Source organism: Stegostoma tigrinum, chromosome 4 (genome assembly GCF_030684315.1).
Source record: "Stegostoma tigrinum isolate sSteTig4 chromosome 4, sSteTig4.hap1, whole genome shotgun sequence".
Taxonomy (NCBI): Eukaryota; Metazoa; Chordata; class Chondrichthyes; order Orectolobiformes; family Stegostomatidae; genus Stegostoma; species Stegostoma tigrinum.
This window is the reverse complement of record NC_081357.1, coordinates 13,283,425-13,299,133: the sequence shown is the minus strand read 5'-3', so window position 1 is coordinate 13,299,133 and position 15,709 is coordinate 13,283,425. Positions and strand designations below refer to the sequence as shown.

At 46.7% G+C, this 15,709-nt stretch overlaps 1 protein-coding gene across 1 annotated transcript; it reads right to left on the bottom strand.

The window, feature by feature from the left end:
- Positions 1 to 1,262: 1,262 nt before the first annotated feature.
- On the bottom strand, positions 1,263 to 12,955 carry LOC132209526 (uncharacterized). The gene is made up of 4 exons (XM_059645165.1): positions 12,768 to 12,955; positions 6,888 to 7,017; positions 5,153 to 5,327; positions 1,263 to 2,604 (listed from the first exon to the last, which is right to left on the bottom strand). The coding sequence occupies exons 1-4, from the start codon at positions 12,897 to 12,899 to the stop codon at positions 2,439 to 2,441; spliced, it is 603 nt and encodes a 200-aa protein (XP_059501148.1). The 5' UTR covers positions 12,900 to 12,955; the 3' UTR covers positions 1,263 to 2,438.
- Positions 12,956 to 15,709: the final 2,754 nt, after the last annotated feature.

Genomic DNA, 15,709 nt, shown 5'->3' with positions numbered 1-15,709 from the left:
TTGTCTCTTATTGGAGATACGTAGACTACGAGGGGCAGTATGTCGCTCACTGGGTAACAGCGACAGGGAACCATGTTCAATTTCACCTTTGGTGGACTCTCTGTCTGGAGTTTGCACATTCTCCGCATGTCTGTGTGGGTTTCCTCAGGATGATCTGGGTTCCTCCCACAGTCCAAAGATGTACAGATTCGGTGGATTGGCCATGCTAAATTGTCCCATAGTGCCCAGGGTGTGCAGGTGAGGTGGAATAGCCATGATAAATAGAGGATTACACGGATAGGGTGGGGAGTGGATCTGGGTGGATTGCCCCCCTGGAGGGTCAGTGTGAACTCAATGGGCCAAATGGCCTGCTTCCACACTGTAGCGATACTGTGATACTACTGTTACCAGTGTCTTCCCACCAGTTCTATTTATTACATCCACCTGTTTGCATTCTTCACCTTCCAGTTCCAGATCATTTCTATCTACCCCAGTTATTCTATCACGTACCAACAATGCTGCCCCATCATCATCGCCCCTTGCCTGAGGACCCCAGGTATAACTCTGCACTTTTATAACAAGACCATGAGAAATAGGAACAGGAGTGGGCTGTTCAGCCCCTCGAGCCTGCTCTCCCATTCAATAGGATCATGAACTTGCAGGTGAAGCTACGATAGGTGGGAAAGTAAGTTGCAATGAAGAAATTAGAAATTTACAAATGAATGATTGAAATTTGGGAGTTTAACCTGGATAGGTGTGGAGTTCCTCATTTTGAACAGAGGAATAGAAAGGTGACATTGTCAAATGGAGAGAAACCTTCGGAGTGCTTTGTTGCCAAAGGGGTCTGGACATCCTTATGCATCATTTACAGAAACTAGTGTGCAGCGACAGCAAATGGAATTTTTGGCATTTATTACTGAAGAAATGTAATATAAAAGTTGTGAAGAAGTGCTCCACCTGTACAAGTTATTAGTGAGAGTGCGCCTGGACTGTTATGAAACTGAAAGCCATTGTCCACACATCAATCTTTCAGCCACATCTGCAACTCCTTGACTTTATACCTCCCAAGGCCAGTTATCCCCGTGGGTCAGGTAGACAGTGGGCCAAATACCCTCCATTAATGCAGGATTATTGTCTGAAATGGAAGACCATTACTGTTAATCATCAGTATTTCCACGGAGTGATTTCACTGAAATGTGGAAGGCTGTATCTTATATTAAAGCTAGGACGGGATGAGTGACCTGGATTTCCCTCAGAGTAAAAATTGAACATGAGTCTGTGTGTTGTGATTCATCACCCTCTTTATTTCACAGCGAGAAATATTCCCAGCAATTAGAAAAACACAGACAAACACTGGCTCGAAGACAATGGCTTCTTCCCTCCACATGGGAAACCTGTGAATAAACCGCCTGTTAACAGGAATGATACTGAAATAGATCATTTCTTCAATCACACAGTCGGTCAGCCTATATTGTGGGTGTGAGGAGCTCCTGCTGAGAGAGAAAGGTAGGAGTTAATAGGAGCACTTGGGCAGGAGCATTATCAGTTGATGGTTCATTGTCATGGATTCAGAGATTTTCTATAAGGGATGCAGAGATGTGCTGTGGATTTTCCATGAGAAATTCAGATTGTGTGTATTAGATCTGTGTTGAGGTCCTCTGGTCTGGCTCAAGGAAACTGCCTTCGGAAAATGTGCAAGAAAGGAATCTGTTTCACGAGGTTCCTAGAACAGTGTGCTAAGCATTAGCTGTAGAGAGGCTTTCAGAAAATAGCTGTGGTGACAAGAGTTGAAGTAGACTGGGAAATTAAAGTTGAAGTGTTGAAGCTGCGAGGGAGTTTTGTGTGCATGATCAAGTTAAACTGACTGAAGCGAAAACATCAAAGTGCTTTCTGAGAAAACAGATACAGTTCAAAGAATGTCAGGTGTTCAGGAATAGATGGAAAAGCAAACCCAGCTGCCCTGATTCCACCTTAAACATAACAAAGTGTGAAGCTGGATGAACACAGCAGGCCAAGCAGCATCTCAGGGCCACAAAAGCTGACGTTTCGGGCCTTGGCCCTTCATCAGAGAGGGGAATGGGGAGAGGGTTCTGGAATAAATAGGGAGAGAGGGGGACGTGGACCGAAGATGGAGAGAAAAGAAGATAGGTGGAGAGGAGAGTATAGGTGGGGAGGGATGGAGGGGATAGGTCAGTCCAGGGAAGACAATCTTCCTTTTTGGTTTGTGTTTAATGTTTCCCTCTCACCAAAAGGTTATTCCCTGCCAAGAACTTTCCACACAGAGGCCAAATCCCAACAGTAAGCTATTCCGTTCTTGGATAAGGAGACCACAATAATGCACCCTCCTCCAGGTTAAAGCCAATATGTACTTCACACATGATTAAAGTAGTTTAAGACAGAGCTGAGCACATTTTACTTTTATACGTCTGTAAAGGTAACAGAACGTCACAGAAAAGAAATCATTTGGAAGTTTTAGCAAAAGCTATTTCCATTAGCCCACTTCTGCTGTAGAAATTAAGAGCAAAAAATCTTGGCTCAAAGGGTTGGTTGTCCTCTTCCAAGTCCTTCAGGAATTCAAGCACATGTTCTTCATATTGTTTATCCTCCAGTTTCCCATCCACTGCCCTGCAACAGGATTGTGAACACAGACATTTAATTCACATTCCTCATGACAAAACCTGCCTGGTTCAGAATAGATTAACTGGACACTATGAAGAGATTATTCGGGACAGTGAGGACCCCCCACCAGCTCAGTCCCAACTCTGATAATGTAATCGATAACCGAGAAGAACGGGCAGGTACATGGCAGGTGGGATTTCGGACAGAGTGAGGTGAGAGGGAAGGGATGTTGGGTATCATTCCAGACTGAGCGGCACAGTTCTGAAGAGTGTGCGGGAACAGGGGGATCTGAGGAGCACTGATCATTGAAGGAAGCAGCACACATTGAGAAAGCTTGGGGAACATTGAGCTTCACAACTAGAGATATTGAGTACAAATGGAGGGAAGCCATGCTGAGCCTTTGTTAGCCACTGTTTCGGTCACAGCTTGAGAACTGTGTGAGGTGATGATCACCCCCACTTTAGGAAAGATGTGTGGGTCCTTGTAAGGGTGCACAGGCGTCTTACTGGAATGGCTCAAGGGATGGGAGATTTTAGCAGCAGGTTCAGGTTGGAGAAGCTGGGCAAGTTTATCCGTGGACGTTGGTTGGAGCTGGACCAGATTATGACATGAGTTAGTTAAGGTCGACAAGGAAAAGCAGATCCCACTGACTAATGGGACAATAATGTGAGGGAACAGCTTTTGAAGGAAGATTTTGAAAAATCTTTATTCATGGGCCTTGTGCATCGTCAGCGACAGGAGTATTTAGTACCCATCCCTAATTGGCCCTTGTGAAGCTCGCTGCCTTCTAGACGACATCTGTCTATGTGGTGTAGGATCACACAATCCCGCGAGGAACGGTGTTCCAGAAAAGTGATCACGAAAATCTGAAAGAGCAGTGCCACATTTCTAATTCAGGATGGTGAGTGGCTTGGGAGTGAACTTGCAGGTGTTGGTGACCCCATGTATCTGCTGCCCTTGTCCTTCCAGGTGAGAGGGGTCATGGGTTTGGAAGGTGCTAAGGAGCATAAACAGGAAGTGCTGGAGAAACTCAGCAGGTATGGCAGCATCTATGGAGAGAAGAACAAAGTTAACATTTGAAGTCCAGTTACCCCTCATCACAGATTATTTCTTCACAGATGCTGTCAGTCCTGCTGAGTTTCTCCAGCACTTCCTGTTTCTGGAACATGTTTCCAGCATTAAAGCTCTTTGTTCTTATTTGCTGTCTAAGGATTCTCGGTGAATTCCTGCAGTGTATCTTGCAGATACTAAACACTGCTGCTACTGAGTGTCAATGGCGGAGAGAGTGGTTGCTTGTGGATGTGATGCTAAACAAGCAAAAGGACTGTGGATGCTGCAAATCAGAAACAAAATCAGAAATTGCTAGAACAGCTCAGCAGGCCTGGTAGTCTCTGTGGAGAGAGATCAGAGTTCACGTTTCGAGTTGAATGCCCCTTCCTTCGAACACACCCCATGATGTTAACGTTGATTCCTCTCCACAGATGCTGCTGGACCTGCTGAGATTTTCCAGCACTTTATGTTTTTATCCTCACTCTACCATTACTATTGAGTCAGGGGCCAACCCTGGCTCAATGGAGAGTGTGTAGGAGGACATGCCAGGAGCTGCAACAGGCACACTTGAAGATGAGGTGTCCACATGGCGAAGCTACAGATCAGGGCTATTTGCATGGTAAACAGATAGGCAGCAAGTGAAAGGCAGAGCTAAGGGATCCCTCAGCTGAAAGTTCAGATCTCAGCTCTGTAGCCCTGCCCCATCCAGTCGTGAATGGTGGTGGACAATTCAACAACTCACTGGAGGAGGAGGCTACACAGATATCAGTGATGGAAGAGACCACCGCATGAACGCACAATATAAGGCTGAAGCATGCGCAGCGATCATAGGCCTGAAGAGCTGAGCGGATGATCCATCTGGGCCTGCTCCAGATCTCCCCAGCATGACAGATGCTCATCTTCAGCCAATGTGATTCCACCGTCGTGATAGCAAGAAATGGTCAGGGGGCACTGGACACTGCAAAGGCTATGCTCCCTGACAACACCCAAACAGTGGTACTGAAGACTTATGCTCATGAACCTGCCGCTCCCCTTGCCATGCCCTTCCAGTACAGACGCCACACCGCTACCTCTTCTCCTTTCCTTCCTATTCCTGAACAACTTATTTAACACCCAGCCTTGCTCTGCCTTGAGCCTGATCTCTATCACTGCTACAACATCACAATTCCACATTATAACCTGCATTTGTAACTCCCCAGCCTCATTCCCAATTTACTATGGATGCACATTCTCTCTGTTTTGAGCTTCCTTGCTTTCCTCCCTTAATCCGAGTTCACTTATTAACTGAAGGGTCATACCAGACTCTAAGTGTGAGCTTACTCTCTCCACAGGCGCGAGCAGAGCTGCTGAGTTATTCTGTTTACCCGTCATCAGCCTGCTTCCATACATTCTCACATATCTCTGGTGTCGGTGGGATGTGAAGTGTGGCCTAAGGTTGGGACGCTACCACCACACCACAAGAGTCCTCTGCGCGGTTCAACAGTCTCTCAGCAACCAGACTCACCTGACAAAGTACCAACCAGCAGATATGTTTCCAAATTTAACCTTTGGATCTGTAGGTGCAGGAAAACTCTTGACTTGAGGAACTACATTCACAAAGACATCATGGTTCTGTAAAATTATTCCATTTTCGATGTATCCGCTAATTCCCCAAGGGGCAGTGACAGGAACAATTGTTTCTGTAAATAAAAGACATTTTACTCGGAGATCGTTGAAGGCATTAATTACAGTGAGTCAGAGGTTGAAGGTGATGGGGACAGGGGGACTTTGCTGAAATGGGGAAAACACTGATGGACCTGACTGCACAACATCCTCACAGGGTGACACAGCGTTAGGGGAGGCTTTTTATTTGATTGCACACTGGTAGGGCACGGGAGTCATTGACTGGGTCAGCATTTATTGCCCTCTCCCTAGTTGCTCTTGAGAAGGTGGTGGTCAGCTGCCCTCTTGACCCGCTGTAGCCTGTGTGCTGCCCCTGCATTGGCACTTTGGTCATTACACTGACCTGCTCCTTTCACCCCTACCCGCAGGTTTTCCCTCCTCGTGGGAACTTTTATCTTTTGAATGTTGGGACTGAATTTGCTACTATCACCATTTCAGACAGTACTTTCCAGATCACAGTGCCGCAGTCTGACCAAACCGTAGCTCGCTTTGCTCTCTCATGTGTGTGTGAGAGAGAGAGAGAGAGAGAGAGACAGAACTGGCAGCAGTTTCACCTGAGTTTTATTCTATTCATTCACAGGATGAGGGCATCGTTGTCTCAGCATCAACTAGCTGAGCTAACCGGCCCCCTTATCAACAGTAAATTGTTTTAACAAATGTTCCCTCTGGTCTTTTTAGCCAATCACTTAAATTCACATCCTCTGATTATTAACACCCTGCCACTGGAAATAATTTCTCCTCCTTCATCCTTGGTGGATTTGAAAATCACTCTCAAATTATAGACTCTCTCCAGTGTGAAAGCAGGCCATTCAGCCCATTGAGTACAGATTGACCCTCCGAGGAACATCCCATCCAGACCCACCCGCTACCCTATCCCCGTAACCCTGCATTTCCCGCGGCTAACCCACCTAGCCTCCACATCCCTGGATACGGGCAATTTAGCACGGCCAATCCACCCCAACCTGCACATCTTCATGACTGTGGCCGGATACCTGAGCAGACCTACACAGGCACGGTCCGCACGGACAGTCGACCGTGGGTGGAATCAAACCCGGGTCCCTCGCACTATGAGACAGCAGTGCTAACCACTGAGCCGCCATAGAATAGTAGAATCTCTGCAGTGTGGAAGCAGGCCATTCAGCCCATCGGTTTCACCGTGCCTGTGGGTCTTGCTCTGAGATGCTCTTTGGCTCTGACTACGACGGAGGCTGTTTGCAGCCAGCGCTGAGCTGGAGTCACGATGAACCCTCTCTGACTTTTATGTTGTGAATTCTCGACATCTCACCCGATGGCCCACGTCAGTCAGATCCCCCACCCCCGCCCCCAGCCCCCGACCCCTCCAGAAGATTCTCCTCACTGGGTTTGAAGTAATCCTCCCACTTCCCAGGTTGTTGGGCTGTAGAACTTGCGTTTATCAAAATTGGATCTGAATTGACAATGTGATCAAGCAACCCTCTGGGGTTCACATTAGCAAATTGCCTGGGCAATGTGCCAGTCCGTGTCGAAGGTTTCAAGCAAGTTAGTGAATAAAGGATCGTTTTACATTCCGTTGTAATGTAAAGAAATACATAATGTACCTTCAGCATTGTGAAAAGCTGCATAACTGAGAAGCGTTTTCAATCCGATCTCCTCTGCTTCCTGCAGACCCATTCCATCAACCTTTGTTTCAATCCATTGGACGTGTTTATATTGCATCTCTTTATAATTCTAAAGTAAGGAGAGAAATTTTGTTGTCATGTGAGAAAACTCAACTGTCACCGAAATACACCTGTTGAGAGAACTGTCCTAGTTTTTTGGACAGTGAACTAAAATGGGGAAAAGATACTCCCTGAGAGAAAGGAAACACTGTAAGTTTTTCCCTCCCTACCCACATCTGCTTTCTGGAGGGACCACTCTCTCCATAACTCCCTTGTCTGCTCCACACTCCCGGCTAGCCCCACCACCCCTGGCACCTTTCCCTGCAACTGCAGGAGGTGTGACACCTGCCACTCCACCAACCCCCCCACCCCCATTCCAGGGCCCAAGAAGACCTTCCATATCGGGCAGCACCGTGGCTCAGTGGTTTATGTTGCTGCCTCACAGCTCCAGGGACCTGGGTTCGATTCCAGCCTTGGGCTACTGTCTGTGTGGAGTTTGCAAAGTCTTCCTGTGTCTGCATGGGTTTCCTCTGGATTCCTCCCGCAGTCCAGGCGAGGGAAATTGGCTGGAGGGATGTATGGATTAGGTGGGTTATAGGGGGGTGGGTCTGGGCGGGATGCTGTGGGGTTCGGTGTGGACTTGTTGGGCTGAAGTGCCTGTTTCCACACTGCAGGGATTCTATAATTCTATCACACAGATGTGATATGGTATACTGTGACCTCCTCAAAAACAGGGAAACTGAGCAGAGGCTTGGGGACTACTTTGTGGAATATCTGCACTTAGCTCATGACAAAGAACTGCACCTCCCCGTCACAAACCATTTCAAATCCCCCTCCCACTCTTTAGACGACATACCCATCCTGGGCCTCCTGCAGTGCCGCAATGATGCCGCCCGAAGGTTGCAGGAACAGCAACTCATATTCCGCTTGGGAACCCTGCAGCCCAATGGTATCAATGTGCATTTCACAAGCTTCAAAATCTCCCCTCCCCCTACTGCATCACCAAACGAGCCCAGCTCGTCCCTGCCTCCCCAACCTGTTCTTCCTCTCACCTATCTCTTCCTCCCACCTCAAGCCCCACCCCCATTTCCTACCTCCTAACCTCATCCCGCCCCCTTGACCTGTTCATGCTCCCCGGACTGACCTATCCCCTGCCTACCTCCCCACCTATCCTCTCCTCTCCACCTATCTTCTCCTCTGTCCATCTTCTATCCGCCTCCCCCTCTCTCCCAATTTATTTCAGGATCTCCTTGCCCTCCCCCATTTCTGAAGAAGGGTCTGGACCCGAAATGTTAGTTTTCCTGCTCCTCTGTTGCTGCTTGACCCGCTGTGTTCATCCAAATCTAAACCTTGTTATCTCACTGTATGAAGACAGTTGCAGTTTAAGAAATGAGTTAGTGAACACAACGTGAGTTCGAAATTGCGTGTTGCTTTATTTGAGCAGTGAGGATGAATTCCAAAACAAAAAAATCAACTCTGCCTGTGTTTTATCAGGGCAATTTTTCCCAGTGACAATCTTTTCATAGAAGATCATAGAATCCCTACAGTGTGGAAACAGGCCCTTCAGCCCAACAAGTCCACACCGACCCTCAGAGCACCCACCCAAACCCGTCCCCCTATTAGCCATCCAATCTGCACACCCCTGAACACTCTGGGCAATTTAGCACATCCAACCCACCGAACCTGCACATCTTTGGACTGTGGGAGGAAACCGGAGCACCCGGAGGAATCCGACACTGACACGGGGACAATGCGCAAACTCCACACAGACAGTCGCCTGAGGGTGGGATTGAACCTGGCTCCCTGGCCCTGTGAGGCAGCAGTGCTAACCACTGAGCCACTGTCTTTTTAAAGACTTTTTACTCAGCATCTGTTGTAATAGACTCAGGAGGGTTCAGCACAGTAAGAAGCATTTGACTGGTTCCTGAACAAGGAATTAGCCATTAACACCAAAGGCTACTGAGATAGCTCCCTTTGTAACAACCAACGAGTGATATCAATGTTGAGTTATGCCATTTGGGATTAAAAAAATGTCCCAGCCACTTTCGAAATACTGAGAAATCAAGTCACAGCTGAAGTACCTAACTGTGCAGTTTATTTAGAGAATACAGCAACACATAGGAAGAACCTACACGGCAATTTGAGGATGTCTTTAAGCAATTGCAGTTTGATGACTTGACAATTCGTCTGGCCAAAAGTGAATTCCTAACAGCTTTTGTGCTCCTGAGATGCTGCTTGGCCTGCTGTGTTCATCCAGCCTCACATTGAGCTTTTGTGCTCCTGAGATGCTGCTTGGCCTGCTGTGTTCATCCAGCTTCACATTTTATCATCTTGGAATTCTCCAGCATCTGCAGTTCCCATTATCCCAAAAGCAAGGCTGACTTACTCGGGCATAACAAATGACAAGGACAAGTATTGCCAAGCACAGGAAAACTGAACACTGTGATTGCATTCTCCGTTCTTTAAACTAAATGGGAAATCCTAAACTGTGGATTATACAGAAACTTGCATTGACCTTTAGCACAGTAACTATTACTCTAACAGATTTGTTTGCAAAACAGAATGACAAGTAGTGTTTGAGAAAAAGATAAAAAACTAAACATTTCTCCTCGACATTCATTGGTATTGCTGTTGCTGAATCCACCAGAGTTCTGGGTTTTACTGTTGATCTGGACGAGCCAAATCAATGCTCTAGGGACAAGAGAAATTCAGAGGTGAGGAATTCTACAGTGAATAACAGGTCTCCTTCCTTCCCCATGCTGGTCTACCATCTGCAAGGCACAACGCAGGAGTGTGAGTGACGATTTTGACTTTCCCGCTCCAACAACACTCACGAAGCTTGACACTATCTCGGAAAATGCAAACCATTTGATCCTTGTGCCTTTCTTCTCCCCATCCCCCTTTTCTGATGAAGGGTCTAGGCCCGAAACGTCAGCTTTTGTGCTCCTGAGATGCTGCTTGGCCTGCTGTGTTCAACCAGCCCCACACTTTGTTATCTTGGGTTCTCCAGCATCTGCAGTTCCCGCCCTCTCTGATTCTTGTGCCTGTTCACCTTCATCAACACTCACTCTCTTCTCCATCAATGTCTCATGGTAGTTGCGTGGACCAACATCACCATTTAATGTCCCTCAAAACTCAAGAATTACTGCAGTGAATATTCAAGGCAAGTGCATTCTTTGCTCAAAAAGCAGAGCAAAACCGCATACAGGACTGTAGTCTCGTCAAAGCAACCTGTCGCAATGCAGCAAGACCTTCCCCTTCTTGCTCCTCAGCTCTTTCAATAAAGGCTTCTATTCAATATTCCTTGTTTAAAAACATATTTTTTCAGACGATGTCGGTGACATTGGCGAGCCCTTCAGTTGTTGCTTATCCCTAATCCTTTGATCTGAGTGATTTGCCAGGCCACTTTGGAGAACACTTGGGAATCGTGCACATTACTGTGGCCAGCTCAGCTAAACATAGCAGATTTCCTGTTCTACAGAATATTGCATTAATTGTTCATACTTCCGTGGTCACCATAGCTGAGATTTTCCAACCCGATTCCAGCGACCATTGTGGGATTTGAACACATGTCCCCAAAATCATGACATCAAAGTAAAGTACCGCAGGCGCTAGAAATCTAAAATAAAAAGCCAAAGTGCCAGACAAACTCAGCAGGCCTGGCAGCGTCTGCAGAAAACGAGTCAATGTTTTGAGTGCAGGAGAAATAAAGTCATGTCAGACTAAAATCACCAAGTTTGTTTCTCTCTGCACAAGTGCTGTCAGGTCCGGTGAGTTTCTCCAGCATTTTCAATGTTTATTTCTCCAAAGCATCAGCTTGTGTGTCCGGATTATTGATCATGATGCCATCATCTCCCCTGTCCTGACTATCTATTGTGCCTTAAAACTGACTTGCTGAGCTTAATGTCCTGGGACAGCCAAATATCCCAGAACAGCAACACGGCAAACTATTTTTGCACCGATGGAAACAATTCTGATTACATTCTTTCATGAAAGTAAATAACATTACGATATTCCCACTTTATACTCCATCTGCCCAAGTGTTGCCCATTCACAACCTTTCGAGATATCTTGGCAGATCCTTATGGTCCTCTTCGCAGCTTAAATCCCCAGCTGGCTTCATATCATCAACAAACATAAGTCCTCTCACACAGATGGTAAATAGCTGAGGTCCCACCACTGATCCATGTCAAACTCCTCCAGATTACAGCCGGCCAACTCCTGTTTAGCTTTACTCTTTGCCTATTCCCTCTTTAAATCCCAGCTGCCCAGGTTCCCTGAACAATCTTGTTCTTGGATTTGCCCATGTCATTTGTTCCAACATGGCTCCATTAGATTCTACTCCCTCTGCACTAACTTCTCCAGCCTTTTAGCTGGAAACAGGGGCAAGCAACAAAACCTTCAGATTGCTCAATAGAGCCTGCACAGAATGTTATCTCCCTGTCTGAAACAAACCCATCACATAAGGGGGTGTTCTTTCTCACCCTGAACATGCAGGCTGTATTCCTCCACAGTCTGCTGGCCACAGTCTGTCTGCCCCGAACCCTGCTGCCCTTGTTCTCTATGACTGATGTCACATTAACCTGCCTGTCGTTCCTTGTTTTCGCTCTCGCTACAGTCTTGAACACCAATGTTACAAATTGTCACATTCTAAGCTGCTGGCACTGTTAGAGAATTCGGGCAATATAGAAGATCACACACCGTTGCATCCAGTAATCCGACAGTCAACATCCTTCAGGATCCTACACTGCAGGGCACCAAGTGTGAGGAATTTATCAGTATTTAACCATGAAGATTTTCTCACATTTAATCTCTTACATTGATTACTTTTATTCTAAAGCACCTTTTCATCTCTGACTTTCCATTATTCATGTTTCAAAACTAATTCAGTGTGAAGACAGATTCAAAGAATGTGTTTTATCTCTCTGCCCCTTCACTCTTCCCTGTCATTTTACTGTCTTTGCTTCTCAGCTTTAATGTCTTTTCTGGTTGTGGGATCTCTCATAATATGTAAATTCCTATCTGGTATGTTCCGAAAGTCTACTACTCCCTTTTTGTATCAATATTATGTCAGCATTTGCTGTAATCGATATCTTTCCAAAATCCACATTGACTGGAATTGTCAGAAACATCCCTTCCTTAATCCAGTAATTAATTTGGTAAGACACCAGTCGATCAATTTTCCCACACAATTTGCGTTTTTCAATGCAATATGATGGCCACACAAAGGAATAATTTGCTCTCGACACCTTTTTCTGCCCACGAACCTATCCATGGTGACCCCAACATGGTCAGAGAGCAGTATCTCACAGCTGCCTGTACCTGCTGTATACAACGTGCTGTATCGGCCTGACTTTGCCGTTGCCCAGGAGTGGGGATGGGGGAGTGGGAAGGTTCCACTCAATGCCAGACTTTGCCTCTTCCATCTAAACATCAGGACCTTCAGCCTGTGATCAGATGCTTTTGAGAAATGGGGTTAGGTTGGGTGAAGACACAAGCACGAGGAGAGCTCCCTGATCCTTGTGTTGACCTCACCATCACCGTCTCTCTGAGCACACATCCCCCTCCCTTCATCCGCTGCTGGGGATGGAAGCTCTGATATTCTTACTGCACAAGCTGGCAGTGGGAGGCCGGGCAGGCTTGGCAGCTCACAGAGAAAGTGTTAACGAGCCCCGAGGAGTAATTTCAGGTCAGTCACATGTTAAAGGGGTTTGGGATGTGCACTGTTGGTGCACTGCAGGTTCTGGCCTAAAAACCTCATTAAATAATTTCCACTGGCACAAACACGACAGAACAAAGTAAACTCTCAACTATACTGACCTTGTCCTGAATGACTTGTACTGGCTCTGGACAGTCTATCCCATCACAGAGATTGATCGCCTTTTGTTCTAAATCCTCTGCAGCAATTTGATGCCCAAAGAGCACCAACACAGTTAAGAGGATCCTCAGCATCTCAGCGTTCTCTCAGATCACTGTTGAACACACTGACTGACTCTCAGCACCTTCAGGTAGATCTGCAGATTGAGCACACAGCTACATCTTTATACACTGCCTGATGAAGGTGATTATGAATAGAGTTTAGCCTCAGGGTGGAAGAGCATGTGATGGGGAAACGCTCCAGCTGATTAACTATGGAAAATATTCTTTGTTCCAACATTGGTATGGATTCAGAAACTATTACTCCACTGTGTGTGGGTTCATGGGAAATCTGAAACCTGGGAAACATGTTTTTGAATTGCACTGACCCTTCCTCTCCACTGGTTAAAGTTTCCAGTGAATGGCATAACTATGGTCTCAATTTGTTTCTAACTATTTCAATGGATCATGGGCTATGAGGAAAAGGCAGGAGAATGGGGTTGAGAAACATATCAGCCATGGCGGAGTAGACGCGATGAGCTGAATGGCCGAGTTCAGCTCTTTTATCCAAAGATGTGCAGGCTAAATGGGTTGGCCATGCTAAATTGCCACACAGTGTCCAGGGATATTGGTCAGATGGGATAGACAAGGTAAGGGCGGGGTTTACGGGGATAGGGTGAGGGGTTAGGTCTGGGTGATATACTCTTCAGAAGATTGGTTCTGACTTGATCGTCCAGTTGGCCCCTTTCCATTCTGCAGGGATTCTGTGATTCTCTGTTTTATGGTCTTACAATTTATATTAATTACATTGAACAAAAAGTAGAATATGTTGTTCTGAGGAAGAGACACCTGACCTGAAGCATTAACTCTGATATTTTTCTTCACAGATGCTGCCAGACCTGCTGAGCTTTTCCAGCAACTTCTGCTTTTCTTCCTGATTTACAGCATCTGCAGTCTTTTTTCGGTTTCTATGCAGTATTCGTATGAGCTGATGATACAAATATAGTCGGGAAGGCAAAGTGGGTGGAAAGTATGGCCATATGAATGCAGCTCCAAAAGATGGAGGATCAGAATTTGCTCAAATTCTTGAGAATACTCACTTTTCAAGCACTTCCAAATTCAACTGAAGATGTTTCCCTTTGGAGCTTCTGACCTCGCTGGATTTACCTCCGTGTGTAGTCATTCTTGCTCTGAACAGAATAAGTAATACGTCAGGAACCTCAACTTATACAACCCCTTCATTTCCCCCAACCCTGCCCCCGTCCCATCCAATGCCTTTTGTCAATCATGGTTGAGTTGTAGCTATTTAATGATGTCCTACAAGAACTAAACAATCCCATGGCTTCTCTTGCACATCTACAGACCTTGGCAGTCTCTTGTGCCCGTTTGACTGGAGGGAAGTTGCCATTTTTGTTTGGGACATCTTTAAAACCAACTGTTTCCATCAAAGTGAGGACGTGCAGGAAAGCCCTCTGTATTCCCAAACAGCTCCCGAGGTGATCAGAACACTGTTCAGAGATGAGATCACCGTACTGCTTCGTAAACTTCATGTAACTTCCCTACTAAGTGCTTGAAATAGCACCGTTTATCAATGCATTTCTTAGTCCCAATTTCAGAAACAAGTAAGCAGGATTGGAGGTTTCTTTTTGGATCAGAGACCCAAGTGATTGAAGGCAATTTCTGGTTTTCCCATTCGCCAGCACTTTGTCTCAGAAGATAACTCATGTCCTGGCTGGTCCTGGGTGTCTTTGGAAATTAAAAGCAAGCTGCCAGCAGAAAGACTTAGAGATAATAGGAACTGCAGATACTGGAGAATCTGAGATAACAAGGTGTCGAGCTGGATGAACACAGCGGGCCAAGCAGCATCTTAGGAGCAGGAAAGCTGACATTTTGGGCTTAGATGCTTCTTCGGAAATGGAGGAGGGGTAGAGGGTCCTGAAATAAATAGGAAGAGAGGGAGAGGCAGATCGAAGATGGATAGAGGAGAAGATAGGTGAAGAGGAGACAGACAAGTCAAAGAGGCGTGGATGGAGCCAGTAAAGGTGAGTGTAGGTGGGGCGATAGGGAGAAGATAGGTGAGTCCAGGGAGGACAGACGGGTCAAGAGGGAGGTATGAGTTTAGTAGGTAGGAAATAGGGGTGCAGCTTGATGTGGGACGAGAGGATAGATGAGAGGAAGAACAGATTAGGGAAGCAGAGACGAGCTGGACTGGTTTTGGGATGCGATGGGGGAGGGGAGATTTTGAAGCTTGTGAAATCGTCCAACTCCCACAGCTACCTAGAATACACCTCCTCCCATCCAACTCCCTGCTAAAATGCCATCCCCTATTCCTAATTCCTTTGCCTCTGCCGCATCTGCTCCCAGGATGAGGCAGTCGACTCCCATACATCTCATATGTCCTCGTTTTTCAAGGACCGCAACTCCGCCCCCAGCAGTGGTCGGGAACGCCCTTGACCATGTCTGCCGCATTTCCTGCAACTCATACCTCACACCCTGTCCCCACAAAAACAACCAAAAGAGAATCACCCTCGTCCTCACAGACCACCCCTCCAACCTCAGAACCAACGCATCATCCTCCGACACATCTGCCATCTGTAATCCGACCCCATCACCAAAGGCATTTTTCCATCCCCCCCCTTGTGTGCTTTCTGCAGGGACCACTCTCTGCGTGACTCCCTTGTCCGCTCCACACTCCCCTCCAGCCCACCACATCCGGCACTTTTCCCTGCAACCGCAGGAAGTGCTACACTTGCCCCCACACCTCCTCCCTCACCCCTATCCCAGGCACCAAGATGACTTCCCACATCAAGCAGATGTTCACCTGCACCTCTGCCAATGTGGTATACTGCATCCGCTGTATCCATTGTGGCCACCTCGACATCGGGGAAACCAAGAGGAGACTTGGG

Coding starts and splice junctions, on each gene's coding strand:
- LOC132209526 (XM_059645165.1), bottom strand. CDS start 12,899: ATGCTGAGGATCCTCTTAACTGTGTTGGTGCTCTTTGGGCATCAAATT. Junction 5,328..6,887: donor AGCTTTTCACAATGCTGAAG/GTACATTATGTA, acceptor TTTTATTTACAG/AAACAATTGTTCCTGTCACT. Junction 2,605..5,152: donor GCTGGTTGGTACTTTGTCAG/GTGAGTCTGGTT, acceptor ATCCTGTTGCAG/GGCAGTGGATGGGAAACTGG.